This window comes from Coturnix japonica, chromosome 1 (assembly GCF_054131305.1).
Source record: "Coturnix japonica strain WE chromosome 1, WE-NBRP24, whole genome shotgun sequence".
Taxonomy (NCBI): Eukaryota; Metazoa; Chordata; class Aves; order Galliformes; family Phasianidae; genus Coturnix; species Coturnix japonica.
In genome coordinates, this window is record NC_140663.1 from 55383730 (window position 1) to 55405683 (window position 21954).

A 21954-nucleotide genomic window follows, 5' to 3' on the forward strand; every position below is an offset into this window, starting at 1 on the left:
ACACCAGGATTAAAGTTCAGCGTTTAGACTCCCCTATCATACGCTTATTCTTCCTGATACAAATAACTCTCCTATGAAACTGGCTGTGAACGCTCTTGCTTCCTCTGGCAGCTCGCGAGTAATCTCAGTTTTCCTGCTCCATGAAGGCTTGCATCAGACGGGATACGCTCATCAGAGAGCAGCTGGCACAGGCACCCAGCTGGGTGGCACTGAGCACAAGCAACAAGTTCTGCAAGGGCAATAACCCCTGCTGCCTGCACAGCTTGGTCTTTGTGCGCTGGACACTGCCCAAAGGTCCCAAACTGACTCAGGGGAAGGAAATGACCCGCTGTCACCACCAGGTCAAGGAGGCATTCCAATGCTGACTCTCCAGTTCACACAGCGTTTGCTCAGCATTTCTGTTCACCTCTGCATGCTGCTGAGTAACAGAGGCAGGGGCTGAAACTGTTATGCCGGGACTTGTTCCAGTTTGGCAAATTTGACTGAGTAAAGAAGAGAAGTTCTCCTCCGACAGTAGCAAAGCTTTATTGCCTCTACCAACTAAAGGCAGCATTATGTCTAATAACATTTCTGGTACTTACGGGTTATTTAATAGAAAGACTAAAAGGCAAAAAAGACCACGCAAAAAGAAAACTCACAGAGGATTTGCATGACCGACCACTGTAGCAAGTTTGATGGCTCTGAAGAAGCAGCACAGAAATATTGCTAAAAGCCCAGAGACCACAAATGGATGATAAGCAGCACATTGGCTTCCTAAACTAAATGCTCGTTTTAAGGATAGTGGTAAAACAACCACCAGGAAGTACTTGATGCAGAATTATTGACTACTGCATCCCATTCTGATTTTATGCTGCCTTAAAGGAAGCCCTTTGAATTTTCCTCTGCTCTTGTTAAGCTGACATTTCTGCAGAGCTTGATGCATCTCCACACATTTTACTGGAAGAGAACAAAGAGATTCTCCGCTTTGGCACATCAAAGTAAACTGAATGAGAGCAGCGGGCACCCTCAAGTGTACTTCCAAAGGTGCCATGTAGGTGTTAGGATGTGACACCATGGCACTCTTGCACCTGAAAGGAGACAGGAAGCTTTTCCAGCTGCTTTAAAGGAGTCATGTGGAGTGGTGTGGGCTGATTTCTCAGGTACAGACCTGATGGCTCAGCCAACACAGGTCAGCAAAGCAAATAGCCAGTATCATCTATTATGAGGTGGCCACACTGCACAGCAGCACCTCAGAAGCCTTTCCCTGGTGAGATTCAGCTTCACAGACTGTCCACGTAAAGCAGATCAGAGCCCATACTAGTAGGAGTAGCCTGTGATCAGACCACTTACCACACACGAGCTCTGGTCTTCATGCAAGAGCTGGGTACTCCCTCATTTCATTTAACCCCAGTGACCAGGAATGCTGTTTCTCCAGGCCTTGGGTATTTCCCTGGTGTGTCATCAGGCTCGTCACACCCTTTGGGTTTTGAAGATCCCACATCCTCAGAGGAGAGATGCAGACTGCTACTGAAGGCTGCCCTCCCTCAGCACAGGTACTGTGTGCTGGCTCCAGAATCACACCCAAGAGAAATATTTCCACATGCTTTAGATGACGGTACCTCCAAGGTCTACAGATGTGAGGAGGGAAGTTTAGATGGGGGCTAAGAAGAAACAGAAGAATGAGCCCAATTTCCACAAGCAGTCAGGGACTACCCTGCAGAAGCCACCAGGAGGAAGCTTGGCAGAAAGAACCAGGGCACTACATCAGATGCAGTCATTTTATCCACGTAATTCCCTCAAAATAAACCAACAAACAAATCCCCCTCTGTTCATCAGCAGCCTGCACAATAGCAAAGCCCTCCTTGCGTAAGCAGCACTAGAAGCTCCATGCAGAGCTCTGAGGAAAGCCAGCGCAGGGAATTAGAGCTCATCATGCTGCTCGCCAGCTGACAGCAGTTCTGCCCCTTGGCCAGCAATCCCGTACCTTGCTCACCCAGGTCAGCCCAATGGGGATCGGCCCCCATATTTACCTATGGCATTTTCCCAGGCAATGCTTCCCTCGCACAGCACAGTAAGGGGCACTCTGCAGCCCAGCCACAGCCTCCTCCTGTACAGGGTACAGCTTTGTGGCATTTGAAGTTATGTACAAGAGCAGCATGTGGAGCTGGCACTTCACGATGAAAAACCATACTGATGTCTGAGCATCAGCCAAGATGCAGAAAGGGAAAGCACTATTCATCTAATTCAAAGGAAGGAACAGGAGACCTTTCTTCAGCTGTTAGCCCAGGGGCAGGAAAAGCCACCCTGCCCTCCTTCTCCAAGTCATTTGGACCCAGATTAAGCTGCAGATACACTGTGCGCTGCTGCAGCTGAGCTTCTCCCTATCCCAAAGTGACCTGGCAGCACTGCAGAGGAACTGGCACAGAAACCAGCCTTGGCTGTGCTGTTGCATCAGAACAGCAAGTGGCTAAACAAATGAGCTGGGCAGGTTGTGAGCCAGGACCTCTTCATCAGCACTGACAGTCTTGTTTGCGTGCAGCTGGAAGGACAAAAAACTGCAGAGGATTTGTTCATTATTTGTGCTAAGTCCTGCAGCAGGATGTTTTCCTGCCCTCCAGACCTGGATCGCACAGCATTGTGCCCGCTCCAGTAGCTATACATAGAAACAATCAGCCAGCAGCCAGGGCAACACATGGTCCATAAATAGACGGTACTTAGCAGCATGCTTAAGCCCTACAGGTAGGCTGACCCTTTTATTTGGGAGGCTCTGCAGTGATTCCACTGCACAAGAGTGAGGCTTTTTCATTTGCATTGTTTTTAGGAGAGCACAAGATCAAACCTCAGCCTAGATGAGCAAGTCATATGACTGCTGAGTGTTACTTCTCCAATCTGTCCCTTATATGATCACATATTATAATAAATGCAAGCAACTTGAATGCAATTAGACTTGGCATTTCAGATAGTTTGGGTGAGGGGCAGATGGAAGAAGAGAACAATTTGGGGATGAATATGTGTATTCTAAAACAGAAGTACTTGAGAAGACATCAACCCATCACTAACAAGATTGGGAAGTCCAACTTGCCCAAGGGAAGGGGAGTCCTGCTATTAATAAGCTCTGCTTAGTTTTGAAATTAAAAGCTGAAACACAAAGGCTCAGCAGTTCTCAAAGGAAGAAAAAAAGAGCCCCACGCTTTTTTCAGCATGCAGGCTGCATCACTTCTCCACAAAAACTTGCTTTTAGAAACAGATGGCAGCCTGCAAGACCTACAAATCCTTTGTCTGGAGTGGCAAACTAGGCCCTATTGCCCAAAGTCAACCATCACATTGTGAAGCACTGACCCTAACAAATCCATTATGTTTCTTTCTACCGTAGTGCTAAACCAGACAAAAATGAGTCAGACTCAATAGGGAAGGGTGAGGGATTTTAAATCCCTTTCCCCCCCTCACTACAAAAGTGACGCTGAGGGGACAGCCCCTGCTGACCCTGCTCGGAGGAGCAGGGCCCCAACCTGCAGCCAGGGCTGCCCAGCCAGGCCAGGCCCGCTGAGTAGGATGGATTTGGGATTGAAACATTTATGCTGCTCCATCCAATAGCTTTGAAGTCAACCGCCTCCATCAGCCCAACTACCCACGCAGTCAAGAGCGGATATCCAGAGCTAGAAAGGCCTTTACGTTAGGTGAATAATTAGGTCTGATGTGCTTTGTAGTTTCTCAGCCCTCCCGTTCCTGCGCTGCCAGGTAGCTGCAGGCAGTAGAATACAACTGTTTCTGTCCTGCTTTTCCCATGCCAGCTGAGCCCAAGCAACATAAAGTAAAATGGGAAAGCGACAGAAACTTCCATCAAAGAGCTGCTGCCTTCAGTGGAAAGGAAACAAGGCAGGAGCCTGCTGAGCTGGCAGACGGGTGGGAAAAGGAAAGAAGAGCCCATTCCTTGCTGTGAGGACTTGGTACAGCTTGATGCACACAGGGAAATACCCACTGCTGGCACCACATGCAGACACCTCCCGACGAAGTGTCTGTCAGAGAGAAAAATCTGTATGAAAAACACTGTGTGCAGACTTCGAATGATGCAGCTGCTTCCATCTTGCACATTTAGCAATGAGATAGAGCCAAAAAAGAGAAGGCGGCAGTGTCCTCAGGGCAACATATCGGTTAGATTTTTCACACATTGGTAGGAATTGCCCCCCATCTCCCTTCACCAGTTTTCCTGGGCATAAAACAATCTCTCAAGGACATGGCAACAATGACACTGAAATTCAAAGTGCTGAGATCAAACACGCGAAGCTGGTGCTCATTGTGGCTCAATTACATCGCCTATCTGAAGGCTCGAGCTTATTATTTAAGACAGTACAACAGTCATTTTAATCACAGCCATTGCATATTGCTTGGAGAACGTTTAGAAAGCCAAAGAATGCCGTGGAGATTTATTATCCTGCAGTGCCAGAGTTAATGACACAGCTCTCTCCTCAGTGTCTTTCTGCTTCTGGTTTACCACCTGTTTGCACCAGAGGATCTGGAATGAAGATACGTTGGCTGTGGATCAAAGGCTGGACGCACAAGTGCCTGTGCTGTGACTTCCCTATCAGGACTGCAGATTATTTATGTAAAGCTCCTGTTTTCCTCTTGAGGTTTTAAACTTGAAAGTTCACGCGCAGAAAAGGTGCACCACTGAGCTTCAGCGGAACAGAAATAACTCTTCCAAAGTCCTTCCCAAAGACACAATGTGAAGATCTGTGCCATGACCGACACAACAATACACCCGAGCAGTCTGTCTGCTGGCAGCCTTCTGAGTTTGCATTTTCTTCTATAAATATTTAACATACAAGAACTGTTCATGTTACCCACTTTGCCCAAAGTGTTTTGACAGCCATGCTCACCCTATGACAATGATGCTCTATTTAACACCGCAGCTGCAGACAGGAGGATCTGGTTTCGGTTTTATACAATATTGTGAAACCCATAACCTCACCCAAAATAAACCAGATAATACATTTTTAAGGAGTAGAACCCAAACGCATCACTAAGACGATCATCAGCAAGCCACGACAATAAAGGAAAACATAACTTCACAGGAACTCACCAATGCACTCATCTATTAAAAAGCCTGCTGCAAACACTTCAGTATGATCAGATGAACTGAGCAAGGGTGTTCAGCCTCCCACTGTGCTGCAGTGCAACATTACATCCTTTCAGGCCATTTCAGTGCACAGATTCATCTGAATATGGCCATTTACTCTTAAGACAGCTCATAAACACAGCACGATGAGCCATATATCTTGCAGTGTTTTTTGCCCGAGTTACTCACTCAAACCTTAATGCACTTAACACAGCTTTATGACTCCTCACACATCATTAGCGTCTTAATACACTAGAATTCAGATCCCCTGCTCATAACAATATTATCAGAAAGGTTACAAGTGCTTTTTGAAACCACAACAAAGCGTAAGGAAGAGCTGGTTTGTTTTTAAACCTGGGAAGGTGGTAGATTAGGAACAGAAGAAAACGTACAGAGCCCCCTTTTTCCCTGTGCTTTCTGCTCCTATCTCTCTCTTTTACTGAGTTTTGGGGACAAAACTAAACCTTAGTGAATCTATGTGGGGTAATACTGGTGGTAGGTAGACAGTTGGACCAAATGATCTTAGAGGCCTTTTCCAACCCCAGTGACTCTATGGTCCTATTGAACCCACGATGCTAAACTGACCTATGGATTCAGAAAATAAGGATACCAACTACTTTGGCATTTTGCTTTTATTACTTAAAAAACAAAAAACGAGGGAATGGGTCCGGTGAGATCACATCATCAATCACACAAGCCTCAGTTTTGGGTGTGATAATAGTATATTACCAACACAGATGGTCTGCTGCTTAGTGTAAACGTCCCTTTTTAGCTATTCATACAATGCAGGCGAGTGCTAGGACAGAGTCAGGAGTCATCAACATGAAGCACTGACAAAATATGAGCTGATGACTGAAAGCTGAGACAGATTTTGAATTTCAAGTAGTTTTCAGATCTCAACCGTTATCAACTACAATAGATGCTGGGCACTCCGCTGCAGTATTTGCTGCGAGCAATTCATTCCCAGCTCAAGGCAAGACCCAAATCAGCACCTTTTCTCCCCAGTGCTTGCACAGACCTGCAGGCAAGGAGCACAAACACACCCCAGCCACAAGACATCACATTTGCTCATTCTTAGTCCTGTTGAAAGCCCAAGAGCTGAACTAACTGCCCCGAGCCCTCGGGTCAGCGCCAGGGCAGGCACTGCAAGGACCTCCGCTCTCCCTCACCTGCTGGTGAGGACAAAGCACGGCTGAGGGGTCAGCATTCATTAAAGCCCGGCTGTTATGGGAAGTTCAGCCTGCATTACACTAGAGGGTTTTTTCTTTTTTCTTAATTTAAATCAGCGCGTTAGACTGAGCTCTTTCATTCCCCTCCCAACTCACAACCCTGCGGGCAGCTCCAAGAAGAAAGAGAACAAAGACGTAGGCATAGAAACTATAGAAGTTATTAACCAGAACAGCTAACGTTAAAGTTAACATCTCCCAGCACCATTCCCCTCTCTTGGAGCATGACATAAGACAATAGCTACAGCTGCCTCACCCTATGCAGATGTTCATATTCATACAAGAAAAAAAATGCTTGCTTAATAGCATTCCTTACACCGGGATTCTTTAGTTCTTACTCATTCCTCGATTTAAGACTGAAGCATTAGACCAAATATCCCTGCTTGAATTAAGACAGTCAAACAACATCTGTTATCACACTTGCTAAAGCCAGAAAGAGCCAACATATTTGTAAATGCTAGTAAGACAAGCCTATCCCAAGTAGCATCATCTCGGGAAAAGGCTAAACACGTGATCCATCTGTGCTGATGAGCTGCTACGCTGATTTCCAGAGATAAATATCCTCCCTTTAGTAGATTCATAATGGTAGACATTAAAGACAAAGCTTGACAACCTGCAAAGGAGTGCATTAAAGACATCTTAGTACCATTCTTCCAGACCTTGACACTGCTGACATGTTTACAAGGCAGAACATACAGGAGAACGCACCACTCAAAGCTCAGTGTCAGGGCGTACATCCACGAGCTGCGCTCTTACAAAGCACCTGACAATTTTTAAGCATTGCAAGTCATGACCTGGCATCTCATCTCCATGTATTACACAAAGGTGCCTTCCTTTCTGTTTTAAAGAAGAAAGGAAGAAAGATTCTGCCCCCCAATACTTGGTGCAGTGTAATTATATGTTGTAATATTGGATAAATAAAGCATTACCTCCATGAGACAAAAGGTCCCATCCTACAACTTGTAGTATCACTATTCATCTCTCCTATTCCATCCAGCATCACAGCTGAGACAAATTCTGTGTTAACAGAGCTATTGTTTTGTTTTCCAGCATAAAATTACTCTGGTTTTCAAATTAACGTTTGCTTTATGCTGGGCAATAGTTTGACAAGAACACCACATGGGAATACTGATAGAAATAAAAACAGTGCTGTGTGAATAACCAACTCATCAGCAAATCCTCCCTGCCCTCAATGAAAAGCCAAATATTTACTCAGTCATATATTGCATTCTTCACTCCAATACTTCCTAGTTTGAATTTAAACATAAAGAAAGCTCTCTCTCTTTCCAGAGCATCCCATGGGAATGCAGAGGGTGATGTTCCCACATCACGCTGGACCCATCTCAGCTGGTCACACAGTAAGGAAGTGGGCTCCTCCACTTGGGCTGGACTATCAGCTTCCTGACAGCCTCCCCAGCAGTGAGAATCTGCATTGAGGATACTGTCTGCCATCTCCCACCAGCATTAGCAATACACATGTGGACCATGGCAGCATCCTCCTGTCCCACAGGGCTTCAGCCATACCAGGATATAGAGCAGTTAAAAAACAGGCTGCTCGGCCCATTGGATCAATGTTTCACTGGGAAATCAGCAGTTGGGTGCGTGCTTGGTTTTGCTATTTCATCACAGACAGCTGTGTCCTCTCATTTGTCAGTCACAAGACACCAGAAGCACATTTTACACCTGGGCAGCCCAACATAAAAATCATTCAGTCACACTCACTTCTCCCTTGCATCTACAGCTCCTGCCAACACCGGCAACACGGCATCACATGCCATCACACACCGACTGCTTTGTGCATGAAAATAGCTACGCATGGAAATGAGCATATGTATATAGCAGCTAAAGAAAAAGAAAATGCTAATTTATACAGACAATTCCAACCATCCATGAAAAGCAGCAGCCACTACACACCCACAGCGATTGAGGTGGGGTTTATTTTCATTTCCTTTTTTTAATCCTACCATTGTTTACACAAAATGGTATTTCAGCTTAAGCCCCTCCACCCTTCCCCACGTTTAGCCTTTAACATGACAAGAGATCACCAAAGAGGGGGTAGAGGGAAGATTCTACCCTTTGTGCTGTGCAACCCACTACTTGCAGTTTCAAAGCCCGCTTTGACTCCATTGGATACACAGTTTGTTTCAACAGCAGCAACAACAACCATCAATACCAGATCCCAGAACTACTGCAATGTGATAAATAACATGGCTGCAAAGCTAAGTTCATGCTTTAAGAGGAGAGAAAAGCTTGCTTTACATGAGTGGCATTGCCCCTGAACACAAAACAAGAACTGATGGCATTTTTGTACAGAATGTTTACGTTTGTTCACCACTCAGAGGTTTTCTAGGCAGATTCACTAAAACCACTTCCCCCTAATGTTGTACTGTGCCAAGAGTTTGGCTTTTTCCCCACTGTCACTCAAAGCAGGTCACTAAGGTCTAGCAAAGCCCTTCAGCCTTACTCTACAAAGAGTACATTTTAGCAATGGAATACTCTTCCCACTTCACTCCTTCGAAGCATGTTTTGATGTTTTGAAGTTATTGTCAGTGGATCTGGCCAATGTGCAGAAGAACGAGGAAGAAGCAAGACCCCATACCTGGAGAGAATGTGGCTTCACATTCCCAAACAGGCACTTTCTTTTTGCCTAGCACACCCCAATCAGGTTGCTCTCCATTCAGATAGTGATCAGACCACTCACTAAAGATGTTTGACTCCAAGCAAGGAGCACAAATTACATCACTTATTTTTTCCTATACTGATAATATAACGGAGGCTTCTTCAGGCATCCCAATATCTGACACCTGGAAAAGGCTGTATACCACAACATTAAACAGGCCTGCTACTGTAGTTTTTAATAAAAGCCATAGCAACAGAAAAAGCCCACTCCTACTGACAGTAGTATACCTTCTACTGTGCTATGATAGCATCCCTTGGTAGTAAAAAAGACTAAAGTCTCTCATACCCTCAGAAGGCTAAGTGGAAATGTCAGCTTACTGAGCAAGAGAAAAACCACAAAATTCTCCTTAGTTTAGCATTAGAAAGTCATGGCTACCAATACAAGAACAGATTTGCCAACCCAATCAATTGGTTGGTTCCTTACTTTCAAGGGAATATAATATAAAAACTCAAAGGAAAGCAAACGTATAACAAGCATTACACCAGGGGAGAGAAGCATTCCAGTCTCTCTGGCACATATGAAGGGAAGAGAATGAAACCCATATTACTAAAGCATATTAACACATTACGGCCGTTAGCAGTTCCACAGATGGTCTGTTATCCAAGGGAGTCACTCTTTGTTGAAGGTTACCATTACTGGCTATGATGCTTGTCAATAATATTGACAACTCTTTGCAAGGGGCTCAGTTTCCTTCAGCTGCAGAATTTCTCATATAGAAGTCAAGTCTGTAGTGAACAGTTCAGAAATCATCTCCACACACTTTAAGTTAAATAAATAAATAACGGTTTACTTAAACAGACCAAAGTCAAGAACTTTGGCTTTATAGTATAAAATCTTAACTCAACTTAGATTTCTATCAAAAGCGCTTCCTACATTCATACAAAATGTCAAATGACAAAATGTCATTTGCCAGCTACTCCATTCTGTTCCTCATCCATGAAACTTGCTTATTCCAGCAAGATCCAGAAGATTTAGTGCTGCATTTGAGCATCGTGTTTTAACGAAAGGAGGCAATGTTAGGCCCAATCCTTCACTAGCCCTGTAACGATCAGAAATCCTAAGCAGCCTGCAGCCTTTCAGTACCTGAATGGGTACTAGAAATAAAAAGGGGACAGACTCTTCAGAAGGGTGAGCTGTGACAGGACAAGGGACAATGATTTCAAACTGAAAGAGAGGAGATTAAGACTGGATATGAGGAAGAAGCTTCTTACAGTCAGGGTGGTGAGGCACTGGAGCAGGTTGCCCAGTGATGTGGTGGATGCCCCATCCCTGGAGATTCTCAGTGTCAGGCTGGACGGGGCTCTGAGCAACCTGATCTACCTGTGGGTGTCCCTGTTCAGTGCAAGGGGTTGGATCACACGGCCTTTACAGGTCCCTTCCATCTGAAACAACTCTATGATTCTACTGCAAGTGCTCCTGAGGTGCACATTAAGATCTGTTAAATTGTATGAGCCACCTCCTCCTCTGCTGGTACAAGTCTCACCCACATCCATGTTGCTCCACCTGGGCACTCCCCCCCATGCATACTTTGCAGTGCTCTAGATTGCACTTTAAAAACCAAAAAGCAAAACTCCCATAGCTTGTTTTTCATTTGTCACAATTGGGTGAGTCACAAACAGGAACTGCAACTGTTCAGAAATCCCTTGGTCGAGGGAAATTCATTAATATATTTCCAGTAACCCAAGAGAAAAAACCCACTCCCTTATTTGGGAAAGGCCACACACACATGACGTTGCATCAGTGTAGTAATGCCACCACATTTCTCTTGTTGAAGCCTGGCCCTCCAGCATGACCTGGTGTGAAGGAAGTTGGGTGGAGAACCAGGCTCGCTGCAGCCAGGCTGTGCAACACGAGAGCACGCAGGTGCCAAGCACACACAAGACAATAAAAGCTTTGGCTTTCTAAAAATAAAAGCCTGTAGACAAGCAGCATGGTTAGCCAGACTGCAACACACACACACGGTTTGTTTTTCAGCGTTATGAGCTCAGATAGTGTTTCATTGTTGAAGGAAATTAATTCTCAATGCCTGACCATTTACAGCAAGAGGTAGAAGCAGTGATTAGTTTGCCCAAGACACTCAACATGCCCACTTAACATGAGCATAAGTTGCCCCAGCAGCTGCTGGGCTGGGCACAGCAAGAAATAAATAGCTGATCCTGCACATGTAGCTCTCTCTCACTAGCCTCCAGAACACCACATTCCTTCCCTCACTATAAGGCACTGCTTTCTCTTTGACTCTCATGTATTCTGAATATTTTTCCCCTAAACTGTAGAATTTATGCACAGCTCTTCTACAGAGTTTAATACGGATCAAAGCAAAACGTAATGGCGGCTACAACCATGAGAAACCTCACGCCTTGCGTGCACACACACTTGAAGTTCACAAGTATGAAAAAATAACGTAATAGAAACAGTTTAATTTAGTATTAGGTATTTTTCTTTAAGGCAATGTTAAGTATTTGCTATAATGCGTTCATTTAAACATATGCATGTTCGAGGCCGTTGGTCTCAAGATGAGCATACCTGAAAGAAGCAGGCATGAAGATGAAAGCAAACTGAAATACATTTTCTATCAGCCCTGAACATGAGAGAAAAACCATTCCTCATCCTTTTTAGTGCAGCTCAGCAGCAAAGAGAAACCAATATTGAAAATGTCACGCTTTTCAAGACATTTCATGTCAAATACACCACCTTCCTTCTCTGATCGCTCAATGCCAAGAAATCCTTACAGCTTCCTTTCCTCCCTCAAGTCACCAGATTCTTCTTCCACCCTTGGCTGAGAGCTCAGTGATAGTGCCACAAGTGCCTGGATGGCATTATCATCCATACACTGCTTTGCTGCGTGCCTGGATGCGCTACCAAGTTAGCGATAGCTTCCACAATTTTGGGGGAGTTGGACTGGATGACCTTTAGGGGTCCCTTCCAGCTCAAAAGATTCTGTGACTCTATTACGTTCTATGAAAGTGAACTGACTTAGACAACTATGAATTCTCCACAGCCAACTGTGGAGCAGCTTCCCATGCTGCCCCAGCCCTGCAGAAGCTGAAAGCCCTGTGAGGATCTGTAACTCCTGCTCCCTTGACCACAGGAGAGGCCCCAGGCCTGCAGCTCACCTCCTGCCCCACTCCTCTGCCAAGTTCGGGCCTGGCACAAGGTATTGGAGCTTTGTGTGCTGGAGCTGCTGAGGGACTCCAGTGTTTGGAGATAAGCAGGTTCTTAATTACTTCTTTTTGCTCAATTAGGGATGATCTGCACAGCAGCTTAAGTGACAGCACTTCTCAGGGAAGGCACGACTTACCTCAGCAGCTTCTATAAGCACAAAGCTGGAGGGATGGAAAGCCATCACATCTACAATTCCACACTGAAATAACAGGATTGTTTCTTTCCAGAAAACACTGTAAAAGCATTTTTAGAAAGAAACAGCCTCATTTGTGGGTGTTCCTTTACAGAACGGTCCATCTGCTTCCTTGAACATCTTCCTGCCTGTATATTCCACTTAGGAATTGAATCCTCGTAGCTTCATTTTTGGAACCCATAACAGTTTCATATGCTAACTCCCTGGTGCCTGCCTATGGTGGCATTAGCTCTCCCCAGGCTTTAGCAGAAATATTTTCTCAGCTATATCTAAAGCCTTAGTTAATTTTTGCACGGCTGCATTACACGCATGGCTCACAGCACTGCCTGTTCCTCTCCAGCACTTCCAACTGCTCAGCTCCCAGCTGATAGCAGAAAGCTCTTGTCACGAGTCCCTAAAAATACACCACGGCTAATAGCAGTCGCATCATAGCTCTGTTACTCCAGTTCTTCCTTTGCTACGTCCCAGCCCTCCTAGGTGCTGATGGTGCCTCACTCACTGCCATCACCAGGCTCTGTGTGAACACCTCTGTGCATCTCGCTGGGAAACTGAGCAGAAAGCAGCAAAAGGCACATAGTGAAGTCCAGGCCACCATCAGGGAAGGCACACTCTGCTGCCCAATGCTGCCTTAAAAATGAGCTCTCTTCAGAATGCAGAATTCGAGGCAACTCAGAGTTTGAGCTGCCCACACCCCAATGGGGCACGTTATGCAAATCAAATGCTGAGCTCCATCAGCTGGGCAAAGGCTCAGAAGCCAGGAGGTCGCTATTAAAAGCAATAAAACCAAAACACGTAACTGCGGTCACCAGCACGTGTTAGAAAACAAACAGCTGGCAGCCTGCTTGGCTGACGCTTCAGCTCTGAGCCCCTAGGGCTGCATCGACCGTGCGTTCAATGCAAAGACAATGGGAAAAGATACAGACACCTAAGCCAAGGGAAGGCTCTATGGCACTTCAGGTGATCCTATCGCCCTCCTACAGCCAGCATAGATGTGAACTTCAACCAGGGTGCATGGGTCAGCAATGCGGATCACACAGTCTCCCTCTTACACAACACAAGGCCATGTCCTTCCTGCTGCAGCACCAGAGACCTCGCAGGCCCCACTGCCTGCACCTGTCCCATGCAGGTCCCTTACCCACAGCAGGAGCACATATGGGCAGTGGGACCTATGGACCTTAGTGCTTACAGGCTCCTAACTTAGAGAGGAAACATTCTGCTTCTACACAATTATGCCCCATCACTAAGCTTACAGTCAGCCCCGCTGTACACATAACAATCAACTTAAACATTGCCTTTCAGATGAGCACAGTAACATTTAGGAGAGAGTACAGGCTTCCCTAACATAACGTGCTCAAATCTGGGCATAAGCTCCAACAATAAATATGTCTGAATATCCCAATCCCACAGTAATAATCTCATTCTTGGATCTGTAACATTCTCTGGGGGTGGAGCGAGAAGGATGCGGGAAGACTATTTCCGAACAGGCAGAAGACATGAAAGAAAGCAAGGCAACCGGCGATGCAATTGCATTCATTTATTCGGTTCTTCCCACATCCCTCCCCCCGGTTTGCAGCACACAACAGGGACGCACACGCATTCTCCCGGCACCGAGCTGTGCCGCGGGGCTCTGCAAGGTTCCGCAGCAAACCCAGCAGCGGGGCCGGAGCTGTCTCCCGTACCGGCTTCGCCCGGCCCGGAGCTCGCCCCCCACCCTCGTTCCCGGAGGCCCGACGCCCCTTCCGCGGGGTGAGCGGACATTTTGCGGCAGCCGCTCCCCGTCCCCTCGCCGTGCCCGGTCTCTCACCTGCCAGCTCGTCGGGCTCCAGCCCGCTCTCCGCGTCGATGCCGCAGAGCACGAAGTAGTGGGCGAAGCGGCACGGGGCCGCGCCGGGCCCGGGGGCGCCGCTCCCGCTCATCCCGGCGGCGGCGGCTCCGGCTCCGTGCGGCAGCTCGGCGGGCTCACGGAGCGCCGCCCCCCATCCCCGGCTACAGGCACCGGGCGCTGCCGAAGGGCTCTGGGCGGCTCCAGGCGGGCACCGAGCGGCGGCGGCTCCGACCCCGCTGTCAGCTGAGAGGGGCGGGCAGCAGGCGGTGCTGTACCGCCGGTCCGCCCCCGCGGGGCTTTTAAACGCTGCGCGGTCGCGGCACCGCCCCGCCGGGACCCCCGGTGTGCTGGGCTATGGGGGGCGGCTGCCACACAAAAAGCAGCGGGTGGAGAGCTGCGCTCCGGCTGATCGTAGCGTCTTCCTGTGAGAATGGAGGAGGGTTTTGTTAGGACAAAGGTCCGAAAGACAGAAGTGAGCTGTAGAGAGCAAGTGATGGATGAGCGTGGGGCAGAAAAGGTCTCCTCTCGTGTACCATAAACAGTTTTAATCATATCACGGTTATCATCAGGACAACTGACTCCTTGTTGCACACACAAGGCAAAATCTAAAGCGCTTCTTCATTCAGGCTAGAGGAGTGAGCCCATGAAAACCTAATGAGGTTCAAAAGGCCAAGTGCAGGTTGGGTTGGGGCAATCCCGGGTATTTATACAAACTGGGGGTAGATCTCCTTGGGAGCAGCCCTGTGGAGAAGAGCTCGGGGGTCCTGGTAGACAAGAAGCTGGACATGAACCAGCAGTGTGTGCTTGCGGCCCAGAAGGCTGCATTATAAAAGGGGTGATCAGTAGGAAGAGGGAGGTGATTGTCCCCCTCTACTGGGCTCTTGTGAGGCCCCATCTGCAGTACTGCATCCAGGCCTGGGGCCCTCAGTACAGGAAGGATGTGGAGATCTTGGAGAGGGTCCAGGGGAGGGCCATGAAGATGATCAGAGGCCTGGAGCACCTCTCCTATGAGGAAAGGCTGAGGGAACTGGGCTTGGAGAAGAGAAGGCTCTGGGGAGACCTCATTGTGGCCTTCCAGTACTTGAGGGGAGTGTATAAACAGGAGGGGGAACGGCTGTTTACAAGCATGGATAGTGATGGGACAAGGGGGATGGTTTGAAACTGAGACAGGGAAGATTTAGCTATTAGGAGGAAGTTTTTCACACAGGAGGTGGTGACACATTGGAACAGGTTGCCCAAGGAGGCTGTGGATGCCCCATCCCTGGAGGCATTCAGGGCCAGGCTGGATGTGGCTCTGGGCAGCCAGGTCTGGTGGTTGGTGACCCTGCACATAGCAGGGGGTTGAAACTGGATGATCATTGTGGCCCTTTTCAACCCAGGCCATTCTATGATTCTATGATTCCCAAGTTGCCTAAAATTTAATAACCATTGCACCATGTCCAGGAAGAAATCAGCATTGTCCTATCCCCATTTGTACAGCCCTTCTGTTATGATCACTCACTGCCAAAGCCCCAGCAGACAGATTCAGGAGCAGCATCTCCTTCTGAAAGGACTTGCATGGTTCTGAAGTTCCGAGGCTGTTCTCTCCACTCTGATGAGCTCCCTGCTCATGTTCAGTAATTCTGCTATCTGTACACTTCAAACAAGTTGTTTGCAGAATGCAATGTATTCCATCCTTCTCTCACAATCTGTTAGTCTCTCTCCATGCACGAGCCATGTTTATTCTTACATCATATTCTTCTATGACTGGTATTTGTCCTTATATAACAAACCACTGTGAAAAGGAAATGCCTCCAAAGAACTCGGTGTTTTACCTGCAGCACAGGTCATTAGGCAGAGGCATAGAGAAGAACTGCTGCTTCCCACCTGCTGGCAACACAATGGCATCTTTACTCTCTCCTTGCCCTGGATTCACAAATTATATGTCCTTTTTATGTCTCATCCTCCTCTAGTGCTCTACTGAAAACAGACAAGAGCTGAAACAATTTCCACACGTATCCAAGGAAAAAGAAGATGCCAGTCCTCTGTCACATCACAGATCCATGGTGGCTGCAGTGCCACACTGTTCCAGATCCAAGCAGGAGTGTTCCAGGAACCCAGCTATGTCCTCGACTTTGCACTGAGAGCCTGGACATTTTATTTAGTTTGGTTTGTTTATTAACTTGTACCTGTCTACTCATCGAGCTCTAGGTCAGAGAATAAGAGTTAAGTCAGTCTGACACTCATTCACAGACCTAGACAGGCTTGAGCAGCGGGTCTGGGAGAACCTCATGAGGTTCAAGATCTGCACCTGGGTTGTGGCAATACCCACTTTCTGTACAGCCTGGGGGATGTAAGGATGGAGCACAGCCCTGCCAAAAAAAGGCCTGGGGGTGCTGGTGGATGGCAAACTGGGCATGAGCCCGCGATGTGCCTTCATAGCCCAGAATTTTTTGTCCCATCACCTGCCAGTTTTCCAGTGGTGTGACAGCAAAGAGATTTGGGGCTTGGTAGGTTTGTTCTTCCTCAGTTACCCGTGTCTTCAGCTGCAGGGAATTTTCTTCCCAGTGTCAAGTTTTCTCAGCTTTCCCACTCCTTAATCTCTCAGCAAGTCGTCTTTTTTTTTGCAGGATCTGTTAGTTTAAATTGGGTCAAATGCTAACAAGCCTTAGGATCCTTAGGATCTGCCATAAGAGATCAGACTACAGGTCTGTCAAGCTCTTTGTCCTATTTCTACAAGGAGTCAATGCCTGACGTTTCAGAGAGGTGGAAAACCCTGCTATTTGAAGGGTATCTCACTTACCCTTGCTGGGGCTCTGTTGCTTCACATTTTATTTAATTCAGCATTCTTCAATGACTTCGAAATCACGCTGCTGGTGTGAGATTGCTCAACTCCTTAACGTAGCTCTACAGCTTCCTGCATGTGATAGTTCACCAGCTGCCAAGACACATTGATTTTCCATCGAAAGCCTCTCTTCTTTTGCTCTAATACCTACATACTCACAAGATTCACAAGATCTGGTCGGGTAGAAGAGAGGGAAAACAAGATGAAAACGAATGTCTGCGATGCTCAGAAGGACAGTTCTCTACTTTCAGCTGACTTTCCTTGGAGCAGTTTGCAGTGCTGTGAGCTGCTTCACAAGATGCAGAGCACAAATAGCTGGAAGAAACAGGCTGCTCATAGGGATGGACTTTTTGACTGACACTGAAGCCATCCCATGCTCAGGGCAGAGGAGAGCACACAGCAGGAACAGAGAGAAAAACAGCAGCAGTGAATCTCACAGCAGGGTTCATAAATAAAGCAAATTTTATTCTCCAAGCTTATGCAAGAAGGGCTGCTTAAAACATTGGAAAGGTATTTGCTGCCTCAGGCTTGAAAAGTAAGCAAACCAGATCACTAGCCATAAGAAAAGCAAAGAGTGTTTCCTTCAGCACAATTCCTTGCTGCTTGGAAAGCAGATACTGCAGGCACATATTCTAATGTTAAATCAAATTATAATACCATTAAAGCAAGTAGCTCATCTTCTACACTGTCCTCGTATCTATAAAGATTAAGCTTGAATAAAAGCACACCGCTCTCCTCTGTCATACAGTACAATTATTATTCATAGGGCAGAATTACAGATAATGAAGCAAAAGACGCCTTTCCTGCATTTCTGCCACCGGATCTCTGCAGCTTCTGTGATTTAAAATTTAAATCTTTAAAATCCGTAATTGCCTATTGTAGCTCATTGCATTTAATTCACGTTGTGTACATCCATCACACACATGCCCTTACACTGCAATCACATATAAACACCTTCCATTCAGAGAGGATCCTTGACAGAGAGGTTTCACAAGGCAATTGAAATGATTGAATAGCAACCTGCACCTTCTTTCCCACTACTCCCTCCCACTGCTGGCCCTGTGTTCCCAAAAAACCCAGTCTTGTCCACTCTCTTGGCCAGAGCACCCAGTTCACCCTCAGTAAACAGATTCTGCCTTTGATTTTGCACTAAGCATTCAGGACGCACCTCCTCTGCCAAGAGACTGACTAGGTAGGCTGTCATCCTCATCAAGAGAGGAGCAGGATCATACACAGGTTCATACACAGCCATTGCATTATAGATGATTCAGTGCACAGACCCAGAGGTGAGAGCCTGTATTTTGCTCTGTGAGGTTTGCCCTCTGCTATCTGCTCACAGAAGGCTGAGATAAAACCTAATCAGCAAAGTACGCTGCTTGGATAAATCACCGGCTTGTCACGCGTTAATGGAGGTGTTGTGCCACGAGCATCAAGCTAAAGCACCACGCTGATTTCCATCCATCTCTGACAGCATCACTCCCTCGTTGCATGACCTTGGCCCAATCCCCCATAGCCACACTGAAGCGCCAGCCTTGTGGAATCAGGTCAGCGAGCTCCTCAGCTGTGCTCAGGAGAGGGAGCCAACGCTGCTGCTCCGCTACCCTGACATCTGCCAGGACAAAGCCCTATTGTTTGGCAGGCGGCCCTGCTGGCGTCGCACCACGAGCAGGTGCACCTGCCTCTAAACTCTTATCCCTCTGACATCAGTGCTCCAGCATCCAGCAGCTTGCTTTGTGTTTGCTTGGGATAGATGCTGTTTGACCACATGCCTGCAGCGATGCTGGCTGTGATGGCTGAGGCACAGCTGTGCCAGTGGTCGGTGCTCCCAGTTAGACCAGCTCTGGCAGTGGGAAGGCTCCCAGAGCAGAAGCACTGTAACATATACATCACTGACACAATTTATCTTTGTTTCATAGAAATCAGGCCAGTCCCATGTCTGCCGATAGCAGTGGGAGTGCGAACCAAAGCTCCATTTTCATGCATCCTGGACAAAATCTGTTTGTGAACAGCGCATAAGCTCTTTGTCAAAATGCCTTTGGCCCCTGCACAAATGTAATTAGAGTCTGATTTCAACTTCCCTGATTTCAATTTCCCAACGTCCCTTTGAAGCTCTATTCACTAAGAAGTGCCAGACACCCCACATCTACATTACAATGCATCCTCGCACACTTGAAGGCCCAAGGGCGTGCTAGGGAAATCCACATGCACCAAATCCATAGCCAATATACAACATGAGACTAAGGACAGATGAAAAGTATTTCCTGAAATGAATATGCATTGTGAATTACTGCCCTCCTTAGCAAGGACTGCCGCTTTGCTTCGTGCTGTTATAATACGTGCTGAGATCCTCACAGTGGTGTTACGAATCTAAAAGCACTTCAAGCAAATTAGAAGCACTAAAGGGTCTGCTTCATTTTCCCTATTGCAGCACGTGGCTTTTTTTAGCAGACATCTAAACATTTATATTCATAGGTTCGCTCATATCTCTCTGCTACTCATTCCCCATGCCAGATAACAAAATTTTGCCTTGAAGTACTTTGCTGCTTAGGATTCTTACTACCGATGACAGCTTTCCTGCACTCCTGCTTTTGCTTAGAAGTGCTGGAGTTCTGCTCTGAGCTCACTTCTAACAACAGCACAGAGATCAAAGCAGCTTGCTTCTCCTTGAGGATCATGTTTCTTAGTGACTTCTTTGCAAACCAACAGCCACAACTTATTTAAACCCGGATCCATGCTGAGCAATTCCAGCGGTTCCTGTCAGGCACATCCTTTGGGGGTGGGAGCGTTTAACACTCTCTCATGTGGCGATGGGCTCAGTGCCTCCCTCCAAGCCAAAACACCAGCTTTAGGGGCAATCCCAGGTTCTTTCCTCAGGACAAACCAGAGCTGTCCTTCTGCTGGTGCTCAGCACTGAAGGCGAGAGCAGCTGCAGTCTTTGCAGCCTCACACAGTGGCTGTGCTGCACACTCACAACAGCATCACCATTTCCACTGGGGCTAGGTGCAGCTGATTGCAGGAGACCCTCAGCTGATAGAAACAGAGCTGCAAGGTCACCTAGTGCTACGCTGGGGGTCCTCTGGGCTGAGTGTGCTGTGAGGAACACACTGTATCACATCATCTGCTGTCAGGATAGACACCGCTGTGTGCTGCTGATGTACCCAGCCAGCCTGGAGAGGCCTGAAGCACACAAATACATTATATCCTCAGTTCAAGGTGTTCTGTAAGCAAACCCCATGGATTCGGCCAGGCGTGCATTTGCAACCTGCCAGACCAAAGACTAAGAATACAGTTGCCAAACACATTTTGGAGGGTACACCTGCACGGCTAAACACGGATGGGAAAGCCAGTGAAACCCACACTTTGTAGATATCACTAAACACTGATGACAAGCCCAAATACTGGGACTTTCTCCAATCCCTTGTGACCATTCTGTGCCTCCATGTGCATAAATAGCAGCTCTTCTATGCTTGGTGATGTTGAACTTAAGCTCCAACACACTGATGAGTGAGCCAGCTGGGTTGCATGGAGCTGTATTTCCACTCCTCTGGGCATCCACTGCTTCACTTTGCTCCCATGTACTGTTTGGTCTCCAGAAATGCCCAGCAAGCATCAATGAATGCCACTGGGTGCTATTTTTTCCTCATGGAGGAATTCAGTGGCACACTTTGGCTTTATACCTGCTTCCAAGTCAGATGCCATTTTGTCAGACTGCCCCTTTGCTGCCATCTGTCGTATGGCAACACCATATAATGGAATACTGGTGGGAAGGCTCAACCTCCACTGCTATATCACCAATGACTGCCGATATAACAAAACAGGAGGCATTATTTTCGGAACAACCCTCTTAACAGCAAACATTACCCAGAAAAGGAGCCAGCAGGAAACTAAAACATTCTGTGCAGTTCTTTGGCTCTGGGGAAATGCAGAGTAAATGGAGTTCGCTGCCTCCAGTGAACTGATGCAGATCCTTGCAAACCTTATTTGCTTATCTTATCCTTGGCACCAGTGCGTTAGCATCGTCCTCAAAACTCAGACAACAAAATGTACCACAGCATCAAGGTTTATTTCTGGAGCAAGCTGGAGCACTGCCTGGAGAAGAGAGAAGGAATTAGTCATAGGTTTGAACACTCTAGTGAATGCAGCCTGCCTGGCAACAAGCAGGGCTGAGCCTGGGAAGCATTGGTTACGATAGGACCCCAAGATGCTGTTCTGTTCTCTTGCTCCGGACAGAATATTGACTTAGCCCTGTTGGGCACTGTTTGTCCTGACACTGAGGTCTAATAAATACACAGATGTCGGTGGATCACCTCTGGAACATCATAAACAGAGGGGTTGTCAGACAGCCCCAAGGAAAAAGAAGGCAGGGTGGGTTTCCCTATTATAGGAAGCCAGGAAGGATAGGTATGTTGTGAATGTCTTCATTTCACCCAGGAAGACTTAGCTACAGACTGCCTCGAAAGGATTCCTTGTGTGTGAGCAGCAGCTCTGCATGCAGGTTTCACCACCTTCCTCTCAGGGCTTTGCAGGGAAGCACAGTCTGAACATGACAGAACAGGAGCAACCACAGATAAAAGCAGTCACAGCCATTCTTCAGCTCTATTTACAGGCCTTCCTCCTTCCCAGAGCAGCTCTGTCCCACCTTGGGCCAGCTGCAGAGATGCATCCGGATGCATCAGCAAGGTACATCTTTCTTTCAAGAGCAGTGAACACAGGGAAACACAAACAGTCTGATTCCACGTGTCTTTTGAAGCATTGGCCATGCTACACAAATGCTCTCCTGCCTGACAGTGCATGAATATGAGCAGCCAAGTGTGCCCTAACTACTGGTGCAGACAAATGAGAGGTCCCATCGTTTGTTTCATTTTCAACTTTGCCTTAGCTACCAGCAGACGTGCTAGCTGCATTTTGGTAATGATAATAGCAATGGTAATTTCTGCACCTCCAGCTAA

The 21954-nt window shown here is 47.1% G+C and overlaps 1 protein-coding gene across 6 annotated transcripts in view; it reads right to left on the minus strand.

Annotated features, from left to right (window-relative positions):
• DENND5B (DENN domain containing 5B) overlaps window positions 1-14469 on the minus strand; it is an 89273-nt gene extending 74804 nt beyond the window's left edge. For 2 of the 6 annotated variants that reach the window (XM_085540872.1, XM_085540876.1), the window contains exon 1: window positions 14161-14420. In XM_085540872.1, coding sequence (XP_085396998.1) covers window positions 14161-14272 — 112 coding nt within the window. In that variant the 5' untranslated portion in view covers window positions 14273-14420. Of the gene's footprint in view, window positions 1-14160 lie in introns of all 6 variants that reach the window. The other 4 variants (XM_015866121.2, XM_015866103.2, XM_032445502.2 and 1 more) reach the window with 4 other exon arrangements.
• Between the last annotated feature and the right edge of the window lie 7485 nt (window positions 14470-21954).